This window comes from Lissotriton helveticus, chromosome 4_1 (genome assembly GCF_964261635.1).
Source record: "Lissotriton helveticus chromosome 4_1, aLisHel1.1, whole genome shotgun sequence".
Classification (NCBI taxonomy): domain Eukaryota; kingdom Metazoa; phylum Chordata; class Amphibia; order Caudata; family Salamandridae; genus Lissotriton; species Lissotriton helveticus.
The window spans coordinates 409,872,850-409,892,135 of NC_136063.1; the positions used below are offsets into that span (position 1 = coordinate 409,872,850).

Genomic DNA, 19,286 nt, shown 5'->3' on the forward strand with positions numbered 1-19,286 from the left:
TCTGAACTTCAGATGGACATCACAGGCAGGCAGCACGCTTCTGGTGTTGAGGGAGGAATCCACACGTCACAAGCAGCACGGACGGAATGCCGCTGCTGCTCAAAAAATGCAGCTGAATGCGGAGATCGCCAACAGTGACTTCTTCATGCCACAACACAGGTAATCTTACCCGAGTGGATAATCGTTAGTCTTCCTTCTCCGACGACTCCCTCTAAGAGCATTACACCCAGGGACTGTGCATTTCCTTCGTCTTCTTTTCTTTCTTTTTTTAAAAAGAATTTTACACCGAGTGGTGAAACAAACTCCCAAACACGAAGAGAAATAAAAATATATAGTCACCAATTTGAAATTGTCCGAGCCGGTCCAATCCCATCCTCGTCGCCAATTGTAATGATGAAACAGTCTAGTCCAAAAGATAATAACTTTATTGGTAAAGATATCTAGGGATACAGGCGAGAGCCAGGTGAGACACTTTCAAGGCAAGTGCTCCAATTCAACTGACTCCCCATAGAACACAACATCATCATGCATGCATGTACATTCTAACCATGTCCCAGCACGAGCATTAAAGAAACATCATACAATAATGATAACAATACAACAGGCCCCCTTCCCTGAGCTGTCGCCAGGTTGAGGTGCGGCCGCTTATCCAACACTTTTGGGTACATCCAGTAAAATCCAAAACAGAAAGAAGAGGAGTACTGGTTTGGTATCACAATCACGTTTTCACTTCTTTTTAGCAACAGCATCACCTTTATCTGGTCCTGACCAAAGCCTAGATACTTCCTTAGATCAACCAGGCTGAAACATGTTGACCGTCTTTCGATGCTAAGCAGTTTAAATCCATACTGCTTTCTGCACTGCTTTTTTAACCCTACCAGTGTGAGCAAGTTAATAAATAGTTTTGTTTTGCTCCAACTAGGCACTTTTATCTTCACCATTTTCCTTGCCACTTTTTATCTTGCGCTGCGTCCTCACCATACCATGATCCATCTGTGGGATTTAGCATCATTGATAGTGTAGTAACATCTCAAAAACCTCTCTGATCTCCTTCCTCTCAGTGAGGAAGTTGTAGCCCTTAGTGTGACTAGGTTTTCCCACTAAGAGGAGATACCCATATGATGAAGCATGACACCTATGGTGGGTGAGGATTTTCGTCCTAAAAGGGATTTCTCCCTGTGGTATTCCATTAACTTATGTCATCTGGAATCTTCCCATGTCACTCAGTAGAGTGTTAGGATGTTAGAATGTTTTCCCTTGAACGTTGGGCTGGACTGCTGCACTGATGATGAAGACATCCTTTTCCTCCTGTCGTTGTTAAGCTGTTCTTCCTTCGAATAAACCCACTTGAACCTACTTCTTGTGTAGTCCTCATTACTACACAATTATTGGCGACGTTGGGAGCAGTAGAGTTTTGAAGAAAGCGTTCACTCATTTTTCAGCGTTTCCTGTTTTATGCAAAATTTATTTTACCTACTGGAAAGAACTATCTATCTACTTATGTGTGAGAGGATTCAGTAATCATCCTTGGGAACGGATTTTTGGTGCAGTTCGTCTCAAAAGTGAGTTACATTATTGGTTTTTATTTGTCCTTTGACTCTGCTTTGCGCGTTCAGCATTTTCCTGCCCGTTCTGCACCCTTCGACCGCATTCATCTAGCGGTTTCCCTGTTTCTCGACCGCATTCATCGAGCGGTTACAAACCATTGTGTTTTGTACATTTTGCTCAGTAACATTGGACAAAGTTGCTGTGCTCGTTTGTTTTGAAAAGATTTTAAAAATAAACATCTTCAGAACTCACCTCGAGCCAGCTCTACCCTCGAGCTTCAACGAGTCCGTTTCTAATCCCGTGTTGCATTCTGGGATAGGAACGTCACTGCGCACGTCATCGCGCACTAGTTCACGTCCATGGCGGCCATCTTAATGCAGTATGAAGCATTTTCTTCGTGTTGTCCTTAACTTTTACGAGCAACATCAGTTTGAAGTTTAATCTCATTTTAAACATTTCCGGATACCTAACGTTCTGCTACAAATTACTTTGTTGGTGCTAAAATATCTCTGCAATTATTTATTTATTCATTTTTTTTCTCAGCTTTACAGAGAAGTGGAACAACACTACAAAACTTCCAACATTTAGAATTGTTCACTCACCTATTTACATTATACTATTACTTACCTACTTATACTGTACTATTTCTGTATGTTAATATTAGACTTTATTTACAGGATGTCTAACATTGCGGCACCACCCCATTTTCTTCAAGTTGCTGGTGATCCTCCTATAGAATGGGATCTCTGGTATCCCATGTTTATAGCATACGTGGATGTCTTAGAAAAAGAAGATTGCTCAGCAAAAAGAAAGCTTGCCCTTCTAAGACATTGTCTTGGTGGTGCAGGAATAAAAGAATTCGACAATCTACCACCTTTGGAAGATGCAGGTGAAATGGATGTTTTTACCAAAGCTTCTAAACAAATGAAAATTCGTTTTGGTAGAAGGATAAATACTGTGATGGAGAGGTTCAAGTTCTACTCAAGCGAACAAAAACCGGATGAAACAATTGAGGATTATGTTGCAGCACTACGTTCACTTGCCTGCACTTGTTCTTTCGAAACTATATCATACGAGCAAGTCCTCAGGGACCAAATTATGATGAAAACAAAAAGCAGAAAGATACAAGAAAGGCTTTGGTTGGGTACGGAGACTACTCTTTCTGCAGTAGTAAATATAGCTAAAGGTATAGAACACTCTGAAATATTTGTATCCGAAATTAGAGGAAAAAATATAAAAACAAATGTCCCTGAGGTTGAAGTAGCCATTGTTAAAACTCATTCTGGTCATCCTACTTCGAACACTTTTAATGCTAAACCTACCTTTAAGAAAGAATATGTAAAGAATTCTAGCGATAATAAGAATTTTACTAGGAAAAGTACAATATTCTGTTATAGATGCGGTAGTGCCAACCATGTTGGCAACTACAAAGGTTGTCCTGCCTGGGATAAAATCTGTATCAAATGTAAAAGGAAAGGACATTTTGGCAATGTGTGCAGATCTGGTCAGAGAATTAATTATATCTCTCCTGAAGAAGAAGAAGTTCTTAATAGCCTAAACTGCATACTTTCTGTTGATGAGTGTATTCAAAATAATTTTCCTTCTTGTACTATTTTTATGGATGACAAACCTGTTGAAATTTTTGTCGATTCTTGTGCATGGTACACTATTATTGGTAAGAATATTTTCGAACAATTGTGGCATAAGAGGGAACTCTTAAGTCCAGACATATATCCTGGTGGGTACACTGGACGAAAGATTGCATTAGAGGGTTTCTTTTGGGCCAAGTTGTCTTTTAAGAACTGGGATTTCAAAGCAAAGGTTTATGTTGCCACCAAGGGTGTTTCTATTCTTAGTTGGCCTCATCAACGTGCCTTAGGGATCAAGTTGGATCCAAATTCCATTCCACCAGTTTATGTTGATGAACCCCGAGTAGAAAAGCACATTACTGACTCGTTAGTTAACTTAACTTTGAATACTTCTACCAATACTGAATTCACTAAGAGTGTACTCAAGAATTTTCCTGAAATCTTTAATGACAAACTGGGAAAATATATTGGTTTCAAGCATAAAATTGTCCTAAATGATAATGCCGTTCCCGTCAGGCATAGGGTAAGAAACGTCCCTTTGGCCTATAGACCCAAATTAAAAGAAATCCTAGATGACTTAGTAAAACGGAATATAATTGAACCAATTGAATCTTCTCCTTGGGTTTCGCCTATTGTGATCTCACTTAAGAGTTCAGGCGAACTTCGCTTATGTGCGGATTTGCGTAGTCTTAATAAAGAAATATGGATTGATAAACATCCCTTGCCAAATATTCACTAGTTAATTTCTGCATTATCAGGTGCTACTGTTTTTTCTTCAATTGACTTGGCTAATGCCTACCACCAAGTAGAATTAGATGAAGACTCGAGGAAATTGACTGCTTTTGTTACCCCAGAGGGCATGTTTCAGTACTTACGCATGCCTTTCGGGTTGGCAAGTGCGGCCTCTGTCTTTCAGCGTCTTATGAAAGAATTATTGACAGACTGCAAGGGGGCCATAGCTTTCCAAGACGACATTTTGATTTTTGGAAAAGACCATACTGAACATGATGAGAATTTATCTTGTGTTTTGGGGAAAGTTCTATCTAAGGGTCTCACTCTGAAATATAACAAATGCAAATTCAGACAAGACAAAGTTGAGTACCTTGGACATGAAATATCAAGTTATGGAATCAAACCCAAAGTTAATCATGTCCAAAATATTGTCAATGCACCTTCTCCCAATTCAAAGGAACAGTTACTTTCTTTCTTAGGATTGACTGAATTCTATAGCAAATTTGTTAAAAATTATTCTGATATTGTGCATCCCTTGAGGATTCTTTTTAAAAAAAAATGCAAAATTTGTCTGGGGCAAAGAACAAGAAAATTCCTTTGAAATTTTGAAACGCAAAATTGTTGAGGCTCCATTTTTGAAACCTTACTCTGTGGGTCAAGAATGTATCGTTTATGTTGATGCAAGCAATGTTGGCTTGGGGGCTGTTCTAATGCAAAAGGATAAATCTGGTGAGTTTGTTGTCTCTTATGCTTCTCGAGCCCTACGTGATGCCGAGAAGAATTACTCAACTATTGAGAGAGAATTGCTTGCTTGTACTTGGGCTTCTCAGCACTTCAGGCAATTCTTGTGGGGGACAAAATTCTCTTTGAAGACTGATCATAAGCCTCTGATCACCATGTTAGCTGCTGGTGGTGGAAGAGTTCTTACTGCCCGTTTAGCGAGACTAGCAGCCAAATTACAGGAATACCGCTGTGAGGTTGTATATATTCCTGGTCGTTTAAATGTTCACGCGGATTGTATGTCACGTTTTCCAGCTAGTGTAGAAGTAGGTGACAGCATAGATTGTGATGTTGCGTACTCGTTTGCGGATGTCAATATAATTTCAAATCAAGAAAGTTCTTTGATTCTTTCAGAAAAAGATTGGTCAGAAGCTATGGAGAATGACGTTGTCTTAAATCAAGTTAAGCAGTTTTTGATTAGAGGCTGGCCTGAAGAAAGGAAGCTTTCTGGTGAATTGGGATCATTTTATAAAGTTAAGGATGATTTAATGTTATGTCAAGACATCATTCTCAGATCAGATAAAATTATACCTCCTACAAGTTTGAGAGAAAGAATTTGTAAATTGGCACATGAAGGACACATGGGGATGTCCACCACCAAAAGAAGGATCAGGGAACACTACTGGTGGCCTGGTATTGATGCCATGGTAGATAGTTGGGTCAGGAATTGTTCTCCTTGCTCGTTGAGTGACAAATCTGTGAAGAGTTTGGCTGTTGACACTACTCCCATTGAGTACGCTAATGGTCCTTGGAGAAGGTTAGCAATTGATATTATTGGACCTTTCAGTTATCAGTCCGGTAAAGAAATGTTCGCATTAGTTTTAATTGACTACTTCTCTAAGTGGCCTGAATTAAAAATTGTTGAGAAAATCTCCTCAGAGCATGTAATCGATTTTCTTGATGAGATATTTGCTAGGGAAGGTTTGCCAGAGGAACTTATTTCAGATAATGGCCCACAGTTCATTAGCAACGAGTTTGAGTGTTTTCTCAGAAATTGTGGTATCATTCACAAAAGGACCTCCAATTATTTTCCGCAGGCCAATGGCCAAGTTGAGAGGTTCAACAGGGTCATCAAAGAATCTTGCCAATTGGCCATTAAAAGTGGTTTGAAGTGGAAGAAAGCGCTTCAAGCAACCTTATTAACTTATCGATTGTCTCCCAATTCAGTCACTGGTCTTTCTCCTTTTGAGTTATTACGAGGGAGGAAACCAGGTTCTCGGCTTTTACCCTGGTGGCTAAAAAGTGATACGCCCTACGAGGTAGACTTTAAGGTATTGAGGGATAAGATTGAGAGATACCAGGAAAGTATGGTCCAGCATTCTGCCAAAAAGAAGTATAACACTTGCAGAGTAAAGGTTGGTGATTGTGTTCGTGTAAAAATGGGTGGTTTGTTTCACAAGAACGTCTCTAGATGGTCTGATCCTATCAAAGTAATTGAAATTTTTAGCAAAGCTTTTAGAGTCGAAGGGGGGAAAATATGGAATTTGAGAAGGATTTCCTTATGCAAACCCTTTGTTACCCCTTCTCAAAAAACTACTATTCCAAAGAAACTTGTCTCAGACCATATTTCAGACGGTTTCTCTGGCATGCATGAGGTTTATGACAATTTAGAAAAGGTTATTGTAAATAATTCTGATGTTGTGATCAATTCTGATGTTAGACCTGTTCCGTGTGTCGCTACAGACAACCAATCAAATGTAGAGTGTGAAGATATTTCATTAAGACGTAGTGAGCGCGTGAAATGTGCTCCTTCAAAGTTTAAAGATTATATTAGAACTTGAATTAGTTTTGCATTATCTTGTTTCTGTTAAGATTTTAATTTTTTTTGGTTTGTTGTTTTTTTTGTTTTTTTAAAGGGGGGGAGGTGTGTGGTATTCCATTAACTTATGTCATCTGGAATCTTCCCATGTCACTCAGTAGAGTGTTAGGATGTTAGAATGTTTTCCCTTGAACGTTGGGCTGGACTGCTGCACTGATGATGAAGACATCCTTTTCCTCCTGTGGTTGTTAAGCTGTTCTTCCTTCGAATAAACCCACTTGAACCTACTTCTTGTGTAGTCCTCATTACTACACTCCCAAATGGAGATTGTGTGAGACACCAGCAGGTCATGTCGCAGGCTTCATTGTGCTAGCACAGACCCGAGGGTATTTTTGTGTTATAATTGTCCATTAGGGATATTATCCTTGCAGGTCTTTAAGCTATTTCCCTTGGACCCTCTCCTGTTTTTTTGTGTTGTACAGCTATGTAGTCGTATCTTCTGTAGCTTTGGAACTGGCTCTAGGGAAGTGTCTGGGAACGGATTGGTATTGTTTATTTAAGGGAAATGATTTGTTCTTATTCAGCTTTTCGAGATTCTTGTTGGATCATCCCCTCTCAGGTGACTTATGTGTAGGTGATGCATTATGCTTTTTCATTAATACCAGATCCAAAATGTCACATGCAGATGTCGTGTAAGTTACTAAGTTAGAGCTTTTTCCGGTGGATACTCTAACTGTAGATTTCTCACATGGCATTAGACCGAGTGGGTCATGGAGAAGCCACAATCTCAGATATATTTGCAGCGTAATCGTGGAGAAAGAAACAATAGCAGAAAAATGACATATTTTATTTCTTTGGAACAGTATGTCTCCTTACAATGCTGCCGCGTGGCTCAAACATTCACCTTGCAACCTTGATGGATACGGAACTGAGGAAGACCGGTCACGGTGGCCTCCCCTTGCTGCGATAATTTCGGGAGACATGGATATCCACGCGGTTCTCTAAAAGGTGCGCGCCCATGGCAACAAAATACTTGCAAGATGGCGGTAGCGCCATTTTGTCATCGCCCAAATTAAGGGTGGTTAAAGAATTAGACGGATATCCGCACTCCCGTGGTGAGGCATCTCACCCGCACGCCCCTTGATCACTAACTGAGCAACAAACCCTGTAAACAATGCTGCTCCAATTGGTACATAGCAGAGAGACGCATCAAATATAGCCCCCTCATGACATGGAGGAACTTCCTCCTTTCCTTTCGTTCACCGAGTACTACGTCACGATACTAGAGCTGTTCGGGTGCTACCATTGGTCAGACGTGTCGGAAGTGCAGCGTCTGGTACCACCCCCTGAGGTGTGTAGTGCTCTGTCTGCCACTGTACGCAGGCGCGGCTGGGAGCCCCCGGAGGGTGGTTGCTGTGCTCTGCGCTCTCTTCCTGCTCTGCCCAGGCGGCCCGCGCCCCAGGACCAGACTCCACGTTTTTACCGTAACGCTTGGTGGTCGCCACTCGCAGGTAAGTCAGTTGGCGGGTTGTGGCCTCTTGGAAAGAATGCTCAGTCGTCGCTGCTTTCAATTAATAGGGAGTTTTTCGGGCAGTGGGGCGCAGTGCTTACAGGGGACAAGCTGATCTATAGGCCATGCTGCTGCGGAGTGGGCGACAGTCCTTGTTGCCGGAGACGGCGGAAGCCGACAGTCGCGACCCCATAGTACGAAACGAGTGAGCTACTTCGTCTGGCTTAGACTCGGAAGCCCCAGGTTAAAGTTAATCAGTCGGCCTGGACCTGTTTCGCTTATTGCAAAAAAAAGCTTCGACGACCAGCGTGGTGTGGTCGGGCTGCTTCTAAAATACCGTACCTGACTCAACAACTTGTTGATTCATTTGTGTCCTTAAGAATTGATGTGCCCGTGTCTTAGGAGTGTGTATTTTTTTACCCTGTTCTCCACCAGCTTTCGCTGCAGTGTAACACGCCCTAGTGTTTCGATCTTGTTGAGGAACGTTGACGTCCTTGTTATACTACATGTTCACGGGAGCCGTAGTTAAGCAATTATTTTTTATGATTCCTGTTAAAACCTAAACATTAACGGTGGACTATTGGCAGGGTACACCACTGGTCCATTTTAAAAGGTATGCACTGCCCGTGAGCCTACTGGTTTGCTTGGACACGAATAAAACTTTAGGCTTGCTGGCGCAATGGGTGGTCTCTATCCAAGGTAGTCCTTTTCAGACACCCCCAATGCTTATGTATTTTTCACTTGTCTGGCAGTGCCCAGGCGGCGCTCGGCGCCATGTTTTTGTTCCTAAGCCTGGCTCAAGTGCATGAGCCTGCTGTCGGGACACTCGTTATTTACACAATAAGTTGAAATTTATCTTCGGCTGTTTTTTTCTCTCGGATAGTTCTCTTAAACTATGTAAAATATACTTTTGATTTTCACTGTTGAACAGGGCGTTTTACTGTCCAGTTTATTGGCTTCTATTGATAACATATGGCCAGTGCTTTATATGCTACACTGCCTTAAGACCAAACTTGCGTGTTAACGCTGTGCACACTGTTTTTTTTTTTATAAATTACTGGTATTGGAACTCTTAGTGCGATACTGCAATGTCCATCACAAAGTAGTTGTTTATTACTTTGATTCAAATGTCTTGACTCTCAAACCTAGTCAAGAGCCGACTCTAGAAAGGCGAATGCGGTGCTGCTATGAGAAGAGGTTTGTCCGATGAGTGATCGTTGCATCAAGGACGTTGGTTATTTGATCATCTCGCTCCCATGGTTAATGGTAAAATGTTGCTGTTTCATCTGTTACTGTACTGCTGCAAGTGGTAATAATAAGGAATGCATAACTCTTACCCCCACCCCCCTATAAGGGGACTTAATTCACTGTTGGCGTTCTGTACTAAAAGGGTATACATGTTAGTGCACCTTAGTTATCTAACGATCTTGCCTGTTTTCTTTACGTGTTTTGCGCACTCGTACCTCACAACACCTACTGTCCATGTCAGATTTACACAGGCTATGTATGCTTTTCTTGGTCTGGCAAAACATCTCGCCATTAAATTTGAACACAATAAGAAGTTAAACCTAATGTTTCCAACTAAATAGACCAATGGATATTGAGTTAAAAAAATGTTATTAAGATATACAGTGCCAAAACTGATGGTATCTAACCATTTGGGAGGGGATTCAAAATACTCCAAAAGTACATCCTACTGAACTGTTGTGTGAATTACGTGCATAGATGCAATCCTCTGAAAGTTGAAAAAACTAGTACGATCAGGGATTTGTTTACAAAGAAAACTGGTTGAGCCTCTGCTTCTTGGGTAACTTCTCTCGACAGCTGTGTTTTATGCCAGCACTCAGACAAATCTCTGGGTAAGAGTATGTAAGTAAAGTGGTATTTCAACACTGTATTTTTCACTGTTATTATAACTCCCAGCTCTAAGGGTGATTTTTATGTTTTTAGATATGGCTCGTGGACACCAGAAGTTTCAGTCTCAGCAGAAAAATGCCAAAAAACAAGCTGAACAAAAGAAGAAACAAGGACATGATCAGAAGGCAGCTGCCAAAGTTGCGTTAGTGTATTCCTGTGCTATTTGTAGGGTAAGTGCCGTTTGCATGTATTACCCTTCCAATTTGCCTGACGAGCTGAGTTAAACTGCAATTTGCAACTGAAAAGCAGTTTTGTTGCTAGCTAGGATTTGGTATATAATGGTGCTCACGCCATTCACTGCGAATACTGCTTTGGTTCTACCCTCATCGGCTATATGGCTTACGCGGCAATCTTGAGCCCATGTGCCAATGCCAGTCACATCTTGGGTCAGCCACAAAATTATTTTAGTCTCCCCATTCTTTCGGTTGTTTGAAGTGAATCCTTCTGCCAACATCGGGACACTTTATACTTGTATACTGTATTCTCAAAATGATTGCTGGTTATCACAGGAATTGAAGTTGGGGTCTTGTCAGTTGTAGTTCTGGTTCAGATTAGCTTTATTCCATTTTAGATAAAAAATCATATAAGCAACAACAATACATAAATATAAAGCGTGATATTTCATTACATATTAAATGACATCTGTTTAAAAAAGGATTAAATCAGTATGACGAATCGGCTAATCATTATAAAACATTCCCTTTAAAAGTGTAAAAATCTAAAACGGAAAGGGACATGGGACATGCAAACAGTTCCCAGATGTAGGTCATGGTTTGATAAAAACGTATGGCCGCCCTGTCAATAGCTTCCTTATTAATTATGTACTGCAAATACCACCTGTGCTAGTACATATGGATGGTCTCTTATAGGGGATTCTTAAAAGATAAAATTTTGAGCATAGATTCAAGTCTGTTAGGAGCTAAAAGGCTACTGGCGTTTTGATACACAGGATCCCCTACCCAACAAATAATTGTGCTCAACTGTTGGTCTTACTAAACAGACCCCCCAGGATATAGCGGCATGGATTGGCAAATTTAGCGGCACAAAAATGAAAATTTAGCGGCACAAAAATGGAAATTTAGCGGCATTTTATTTTGGGGTTTTTGCAACACCAAACACAGATATCTTACTGTTTGACCTTGCCCACGTAACGCTTGTTCCTGTGCCTGAGTGTCTAGCACTTATTGCAGTACTATACCTCAAATTATACTCTGTTTTCTCTTATAACTGCACACTTGTCACTTTCATCTCCTCTTGTGCACTTTTGACTACCTCATGCATTTTTGGTTGCTCACAATTTATACTCAAGTATTTTGTTTGCTCACGATTGTCACCATTACCTTTACTACCTCATGTATTTTTGGTTGCTCACAGTTTTTACTACCTCATGTATTTTTGTTTGCTCACAAATGTCACTATTACCTTATGTAAGTAAAGTATGTTTTTGCAATCTGTCCTTTTGTAATGTTTCTCATTATGTTTCATCTCTGTTCCTAATGTGAAGCGCTCTGACGCCTTCAGGTAAAGTCCGCGCTATATAAAAATGCATAAATAATAAAAACTTTACCCAAGGCCGGGCGAGGCCTGCAATAAAAGATTTTCCCTCTCTCCTCTTCCACATCTCCACTGCCCCCCTCCCACCCGGGCAGCGCTTCTTAACGCAGCTGCTTTTAAACTTGCCTACGGACGGTACCTGTCAGTGTTCTGTTCGCCGCGGGCCGGCTTTCCTCCTGCTGCGAGTCTCTGAGGAATGAGGAAGAGTCTTCCTGTGTGTCGCTGCCGCTTCATGCTCTCTCCCCCTCTTGCTGGTGTGGTGCTGGTCTTCTCCCTCTCTCGGCCGCCGTGGTCTTCTCCCTCTCTCGGCCGCCGTGGTCTTCTCCCTCGCGCGTCCTCGACCTCCTGGCTCCTTCTCTTCTCGCCGCGCAAGCCGCAAATCAAATGGAAAATGGGTGCGGAAACGGGAAACGGCAAATTTCGCGGGCTTTATGCCAAATATCGCGGCATTTGCAGAGATCGCGCGATTTCGTGATTTTTTTGCAAAACGCGATAAGCTGGAGGGTCTGACTAAAGGGTTGTGTGGGGAGCTCGGGTAGAAATCATATAAATCCCAAATGCATATGGGGCCGTCACCTTTTTTACGCTGGCAAGATCGTAAATGGGGGACAACGTTCCTGTTCCTAAATTTGATTAACACCGGGTCCCCAGGGATGTCTTTGGGTAGTGAGCCTAGCCACCCCACCGACGCTCAGGATTCCACCATCTTGATCGGGTGGCAGGGGTCTGTTATTTTTTAACCAGAATATGACCTTATTGAGTAGGTCCTGTTGTGATTCGTGTTTCCCACGAGTAAGTGGAGGTATCCCTGAAAGAACAGACACAAAAGGGGCGGCTTCTGGTGGTAAGTGTATGCGGGCCGCTTTTTTTGGGTCTGTTCTGGGAGCCGTGAGATTTATTAACGCAGGTTTAGGGGCATCTATAGGACCTGTTGAGGTGGGTACATTAGAAGGGAAAGTTTGAGTTTGAACATTCTTACGTGTCTTGGTTAATTTAGACTTTACAGGGGCAATAGGCGGGTTAGGGCAATTAGATGTTACCATATTGTTAGTAGGTGAGGAGTTCGCTTTAATGGCTTCCTCAATGCTTGTCAGCCTATCCCCCAATTATTAATTTTTATTATTAAAGGTGATATGATAGATGATAGCATTTGCTCAAACTGAGACAGTAAAGCCAGTTGGGGGGACGATACTGGGTCTTCTGGTTTTCCCACGTCTGCCTCAGGTACAGTGGGGTTATTGGGGGGTAATGTAGGGCTAGCGCACAGTTTTTGAATTTTTAATTGATTCTCGTAGTCATTTTCCCCATCATGCTTCCTTTTAGTCTTGTAACCCTGGGGAGGTACTAAAGCTTGAGATTTATCTTTCTTTATTTATTTATTTATTCAAAGTTTTATATAGCGCGAACAGGATCCTTACAGATATCAGAGCGCTTCACAAAGACAGGGAAGGGGCAGTAGGAGTCAACAGAGATAATGGGAACAGTATAATAGTCAATAACATGGTAATAACATGGATAATAAAAACATACATAAAACCAATCCATATACAATCAGGTAAGGAAGTAAGATAGGACAGCACAAGTCATTGATTCCACTACAGAGGTGTACAGGTGGATCAGTAAACCAACGTGTATCCTATCTTGGTCGGTAGTAAGAGAGTAGCGTAGTAGTGCCCCCAACAAGTAGAGTATAGTGCCAGGGGATAGGGTGAGCAGTGATACAAAGCAATGCAGAGTCTCTGAACCAACATCTATAACGATAAGGAGATCTTGGCCAGAAGGATGGTTTTCGCCTCTTTCTTGAAGAGTGCAGTGGAGGAGATCAGCCTGGTTTCAGGAGGGAGCGCATTCCAGATCCTGGGTGCCATTCCTGAGAAGGAGCGCTTGTAAGTTTTCACTTTCCGGAATCTACGAGGTTTCAGGAGTAGATTTTTTGTGCTCCTATTGGATCTCGAACCTCCTGATATAGACAGCTTTTGAGCGAGGTAGTTGGGTGCCTTGTGGTGCACGGCCGCGTGTGTCATAATTGCAATTTTTAGCTGTATTCTGGCTTCAAGAGGCAGCCATTTTAGAGACTTTAAGTCTGGGGATATGTGCGAATGCTTTCTAGAGCCAGTAATGAGTCTCGCGGCAGCGTTCAGGGAGGCTCTTAAGGGTGCTGTTGTGGATAGCGGGAGACCGCTGAGGGTCGCAATTCCGTAGTCTATTCGAGGGATGACTAAAGCTTGTACAGCAGTTTGGAAGTCTTTGGCCGGGAGGAAGGGTTTAATTTTCCTCAGCTTGTTAATTTGGAAATTAGCTGCTTTTGTGGCTTTGCTGACGTGCTGCTGCATGTTGAGCTTGGCATCGAGTGTGATGCCTAGGGATTTCGCCGAGTCCACGATGGTAGGTTGGACATTGAGTGCTGTTAGGTTGTTGAGCCAGGTTTGGGTGGTGGAGATTTTCGCCGGGGGTGAGATGAGTAGGAACTCAGTTTTCAGAGCATTTAGTTTGAGGTGATTATCGGCCAGCCAAGATTGGGTGTTGATAAGCGTGGAATTCAGATGTTTGATATCTTCCGGGGATTGTAACTTTAGGTAGAGTTGTGTGTCAACGGCGTACATATGGAATTGAACATTGGATGCATGAAGCAAGGTGGCGAGCGGTTCCATAACGAGGTTGAACAGTGTAGGGGAGAGGGTGGATCCTTGTGGAACCCCTAGATCTGCAGGCACAGGTGTAGATAGCACATTGTCGATCTTGAACCTCTGAGACCGGTTGTGAAGGAAGGACGAAAACCACTTGAGAACAGTTCCCGATAGCCCCATTCTAGTACTTAGCAGCTCCAGCAAGTTCTCATGTTTGACCGTGTCAAATGCTGACGAGAGGTCAAGAAGGATGAGGAGGCAGGACTCATTGCGATCCAGAATTTGGAGGGCGTCATCAATTATGTGTGTCATAGCTGTTTCCGTGCTATGTTTCGCTCTGAAGCCTGATTGATGAGGGTTGAGGAGGTCAAATTGATCAATGTGTTTTGTTAGTTGGAGTTGGACACATTTCTCCAGCAGTTTGGCCAGGGTGGGGATATTGGTGATGGGCCGATAGTTGTTTAGGTCAGACGGATCAGCTGTAGGTTTCTTGAGTATAGGTGTGACTTGCCCCACCATAAGGGAGTCTGGAATGTGTCCTTGTTGCAAAGAGCTGTTGATGATCTTGGTCCAGAGAGGGAGGAGCAAGGGGATAAAGTCTTTTACAGCATTAGCAGGTAGAGGGTCTGTGAGGTGATTAGAGGGCTTCAAGGTGCAGAGCAGTTTGTGTATTGCTTCTTCCGAATAGGTATCGAAGTACTGCCAGGATGCCTTGTTTTTAGGTTGAGTGTCTGCCATTCTGGTGTGGTTGGGGTATCGGCTTACATCCATGATGAGGTCATTTCTTATGTTGTCAGTCTTTAGTTTAAAGAAAGCAGAGAAGGCTTCACAGTGTGGGGTGTCATTTGTTGTGCTGTTTGATTGTGTGGGTTGTGCCTTTGTTTGGGTCTTGATTAGCTCGAACAGCTTTCTTGGCCTGTTCTTCGCTTGTTCCAACTGGCGGCTGAAGAAGTCCGACTTTGTGCGTTTTATTTTCCTAAAGTAGGCATTTCTCTTGTTCTTAAGCTTTTTGAGATGCAGTGCTGAAGGGTCCGATCTCCAGGTGCGCTCTGCCATTCGCATATTACGCCTTTCGTCATTGAGTCTGTCATCATACCAGGGGTTAGACATTTTGGTGGAGACTCTCTTCAGTTGCAGAGGGGCGACTTCATTGACTATTGTATTCATAGAGTCAAGGTAATGGTCAGTCAGTGATTGAACATCTGAGGCACCTGAAGGGGGAAGGAGGAGGCTGCCGATGTGGGGAGGTAGGGTGGAGGGGTTAAGATTCTTCAAATCCCTTTTCCATGTTTTGGATTTGATTGGTTGAGTAGGGTTAGGTTTAACTTTTTCGTTGATTAAGAAGGTGATAATGTGGTGGTCTGACCAATCGCAGGGTGGAATCGCCTCCAGTTGAATAGCGTTCTCTTTGGCAATGATGAGATCGAGTATCGCGCCTTTGTCGTGTGTTGGTTTATCGCATAATTGGGTGAGGTCAAGCGCATTGAGGAAAGTTTTGAGACTATTCACCACGGTGTCTTTCTGATCGTTCCAGTGGAGATTGAAGTCACCCAGGTAGACTTGAGTGGTCTGCCGACCGGCATTGGAAGTGATCAAGTCCATGAATTGTTGGGTGAATATGAGATTGTCACCAGGCGGGTGATAGATGATATGTAAAGCACAGACTTGTTTGCCCTCACTGGTGATGTCGAGGCAGAGGAGTTCACAGGAGGAAAGGGAGGGGGAGGTGACTTGAGTAACGGAGAGGTTGCTTCTAAAAATGCATGCAATTCCCCCGCCCGTCTTGCCAGGAGACCTGTCCAGCCTAATGATGTGATAATTGGGGGGGACTAGTATATCCATAATCGGGGTAGAGGCTTCAGTGAGCCACGTTTCCGTTAGAATGGCTAGGTCCAGCTCCCTATCTGAGACGAGATCCGCGATGTCGGAGGAATGTCTCTGGGCCGATCTGCAGTTTAGTAGGATGCATTTGAGTTTGGGAGAGAGAAGGGTGGTCGAGCTTTCTAGTGTGAGGGGAACTTTTCTGAGGTTGTTAGGGACGGAGCCTCTGAGTGTTGGGAGCCTCAGAGGGTTTGTAGGAATTGTGGGTATGGGGATGTGCGAGTTGGAAAAGTCTTTTACCTGACCTGGGCCATAAGAGCGTAGGAGAGAGCATAGGTCGCGGTCCGATAAGGGGCTGAGAACACGACGGGGGCGGTGGGAATTATTGCGAACGGGGATAGTAGGTCATCGCTGGTGTCGGCGAGGGTATGTAGGGAGGGTGCGTCGTTTGTAGGGTAGTGGGATGGTGGGAGGTAGACTGGGCTGTGAGGAGAGAAGGTCTTTGATTGCGTGGACGTCTTTTTTGATTTGTAAGATTTCCTCTTTGACTTGTTGGAGGGTGGATAAAGTCGGGTCATTGGGGAAGGTGTTGGTGGAGAGAGCCGTTGGTGAGTGGTGGAGTAGTGAGCTGGTGAGCAGGCAGGGTATCTGGGGGGGGTATACTAGCGTTGTTGAGGGGTTCCGCGGTGCTAATGAGTGGGACGGTATTCAAGGTGTGGACGTGTTTGTGGGCGAGGGGTGAGGGTGATGAAGGTGAGGCAGGCGGTGGGTGGGAAGCATAGGTAGTGACTTCAGTGGGAGATGGTGCTGGTGAGTAGAAGAGTGAGTGAAGGCTGAAGACAGTGGGGGAGACAGGAGGGTAGTGAGGGCTGAGAATAGGAGGTGGGAGAGAGGGGGATGCTAGGGTAAGGGAGGAGGTATGTTCTGTATCTTTTGTTGGGAGGGAGATAGAGTTGTGAGTGGGAGTGGGGAGGGAGCAGGGAAGGGAGAGGTGTCTGCCGTGGGGGGATGGGTGGATAAACTCCGAGTGAAGGTGTGTGCCGATGTAGGCGTGTTGTGGGTGGGAGTTGTTGTCAGGTGTGACTCGTGGGTGGGAGTGGAGAGGGAGATGGGGAGGGAGAGGTGTCTGTCGAGGGGGGGTGGATAAACTTTGGGCGGTGGCTTGTTCAGATGGTGGTGTGTTGTGGGTGGGGGATGTTCTGTCCGGGGGGAGAGGGACGGAGGGGGTATGGGTGGGGATAAGAAGGGTCATGTTAGAGGGGCTGCTAGTATGTGCGGTGGAGATATTTGTGACTGTCCTTGGGCAGTGGGGGGTGTTAACAGCAGGTGGGCCATTTACTGGGGTGCTGGGGGTAGAGGTGTAGTAGGTGGTGGCTGTGAGGTCAAGGGTGATAGTGCTGGCGGAGTTCTGGGTGGAGGTCCGCAGCTTGGAGAGGTGCTCTTTGAACTTGGGGAACAGGTTGTCTAGTAATTCCAGATTTTTGTCCGTGGATTGGATTAGGACAATCCCGTTATTGTAGATAGTAATGGTAGACCTGCCAGGGAAGAGGTGGGAAGGTGAGATGGTGAGAATTAGGCCATGGGTTGTTTTCCTGGTGGTGGAGACTGTGAGTAGGGATAGGAAAGTTTTTCTCCATTGGGCTCTGCGTGAGGTGTGGAAGATGATATCAGTATTCAGGGCTCCATTGCCCGATGAGAAGTAAGTGTCGGCAAAGGGTGTTTCAGGGTGCGACCTCAAGAAGTTGTGTTTAAAACGTTTAGTGGCATTTTTGGAGAGAGGAGTGGAGGGGTAGTTAATTCTAAACGTATGCTTGCCGTTGAGCTCCATTTTAGAGAGGCTGTGGTGTTAGGTGTAGGGAATAGGGCGATAGTACAAACTGTCAGCCGCTAGTTACAGGGCCAAGGAAGACACTAGTGAGTGATCAAAGATATAAGAGGTAGAAGTCAGTGTGATCCCCGAACAGCCAGTGCGTAGGTGCATCTAATCAGATGTATCCTATATACGAGGTAGCAGTCCGCTTACACCGTGTAACCAACTATGCGAGGTAGGACCGGTTAGGTGGAAGCCATGTTGCATATTAGAATGTACGAGGTAACAGCAGTGCAGTCTAGGCTTAAAGTGGCTGGGTGCAGCTTACATGACAGAGCGAATTGAATGAGGTAGTAATAATCAGTGCAATATAGTGACGTAGCTTACATCGAAAAACCAACAAATAAATAAATGCGGTAGCGGACAGTGAGTGATGGGGATAGAGGTGAGATATGTGCAGCTTGCCGCATATAAAATACAGGCTAAAATAGGGCTAAACTACTAATGAGTTACTGAATCCCATAAATGTGCATACAAATTGCAGCAATAACAAATATAACACTAGAATATACCATAGCAATGTGATAGCAATGCATACAATGTAGGAAGCCAGTAATAATAAAATAAGATAAAATAAAATTAGAACTGCAGTAAAAGGCAATGACTAGTCCATGATGGCCGCTGAGTAGAGAGAGAGGTCAGTCTAAAATGGCCGCCAGATAGGGGGTCTGGAGACGCTAGTACTTTTATGTTATTGCTTGAGAGCAAAGAGAGGTTCCAGGTTCCGTTTGAGCAAGCCCAGCTCCTAGCTAGATATGAGGTAGCGATTGTTGTATCACAGGCGAAGGAAAGGTGACATGTGTACCAGTTACGGAGAAAGTGCCATATACGATTAGAGATAGTCTAAGGAGTCCAGTTCTTAGTACATATGGTGCAAAAGAATGACTAGCCAAGAAGGTGATCCGAGAGAGAGACTGTATCAAAATGGCCACCACATAGGGAGAGAAGAGACATTAGTCCTCTATTTATTTTCATGCTTTGTGAGCAGTGAGATCAGACATTAGTCCTCTATTTATTTTCATGCTTGTGAGCAGTGAGATCAGTTTCGTTTCTCACACTGTGAGGGAGACTCACAGTGGTGGTAAAGCTAGTTCCTGCAGACTGCCATTTGGGTTTACTAAAATAGTGTTTTTTGTGGGTAAGGGCGATGTCACCGGAACATACTTAGTACCACACAGGGCACTAAGTTCCTCCCAGATGGACAGGTTTTGTGGTCTATCGGAGGTAAGTGGGGGGGATTGGGTGCAGTCTGAGGAGGGGCATGGATCAACGCTGTCCGATCCACTGGGGTTGGACAATTGTCTACAGCTCGTGGTACGGTCTTTTTGTCCCAAGCCCGTGCCCTGCTTAGGGAGTAATTTTTTGAGGCCCCTTGCGTGTCATGATACAAAGGTGATAGAATATAGATAGTATTGGTCGTTGATGCGATAAGAAGGTAACCAAACGATGTCCAATTAAAGTCAGTTTATAATGCAAGAAACTGGGCCGTCATGGCCTCCTCAGGCCACAGAGGGCCCGCCCTTTGCCCGGGCTTAGCCCCGGGCGCCTACCCGCGACGCGGGGGCTCACGCTGTACTTC

General features: G+C 43.9%; 1 protein-coding gene across 4 annotated transcripts in view; it reads left to right on the forward strand.

Annotated features, from left to right (window-relative positions):
• The first annotated feature begins 7,624 nt into the window (after positions 1-7,624).
• ZNF706 (zinc finger protein 706) overlaps positions 7,625-19,286 on the forward strand; it is a 44,720-nt gene continuing 33,058 nt past the window's right edge. For all 4 annotated transcript variants that reach the window (XR_013610495.1, XR_013610496.1, XM_078686943.1 and 1 more), the window contains exons 1-2: positions 7,625-7,919; positions 9,869-10,005. Coding sequence is in view for 2 of the 4 variants with exons in the window: in XM_078686943.1 (XP_078543069.1) it covers positions 7,640-7,919; positions 9,869-10,005 (417 nt within the window). In the remaining 2 variants the exon portion in view is untranslated. The remainder of the gene's footprint in view (positions 7,920-9,868; positions 10,006-19,286) is intronic.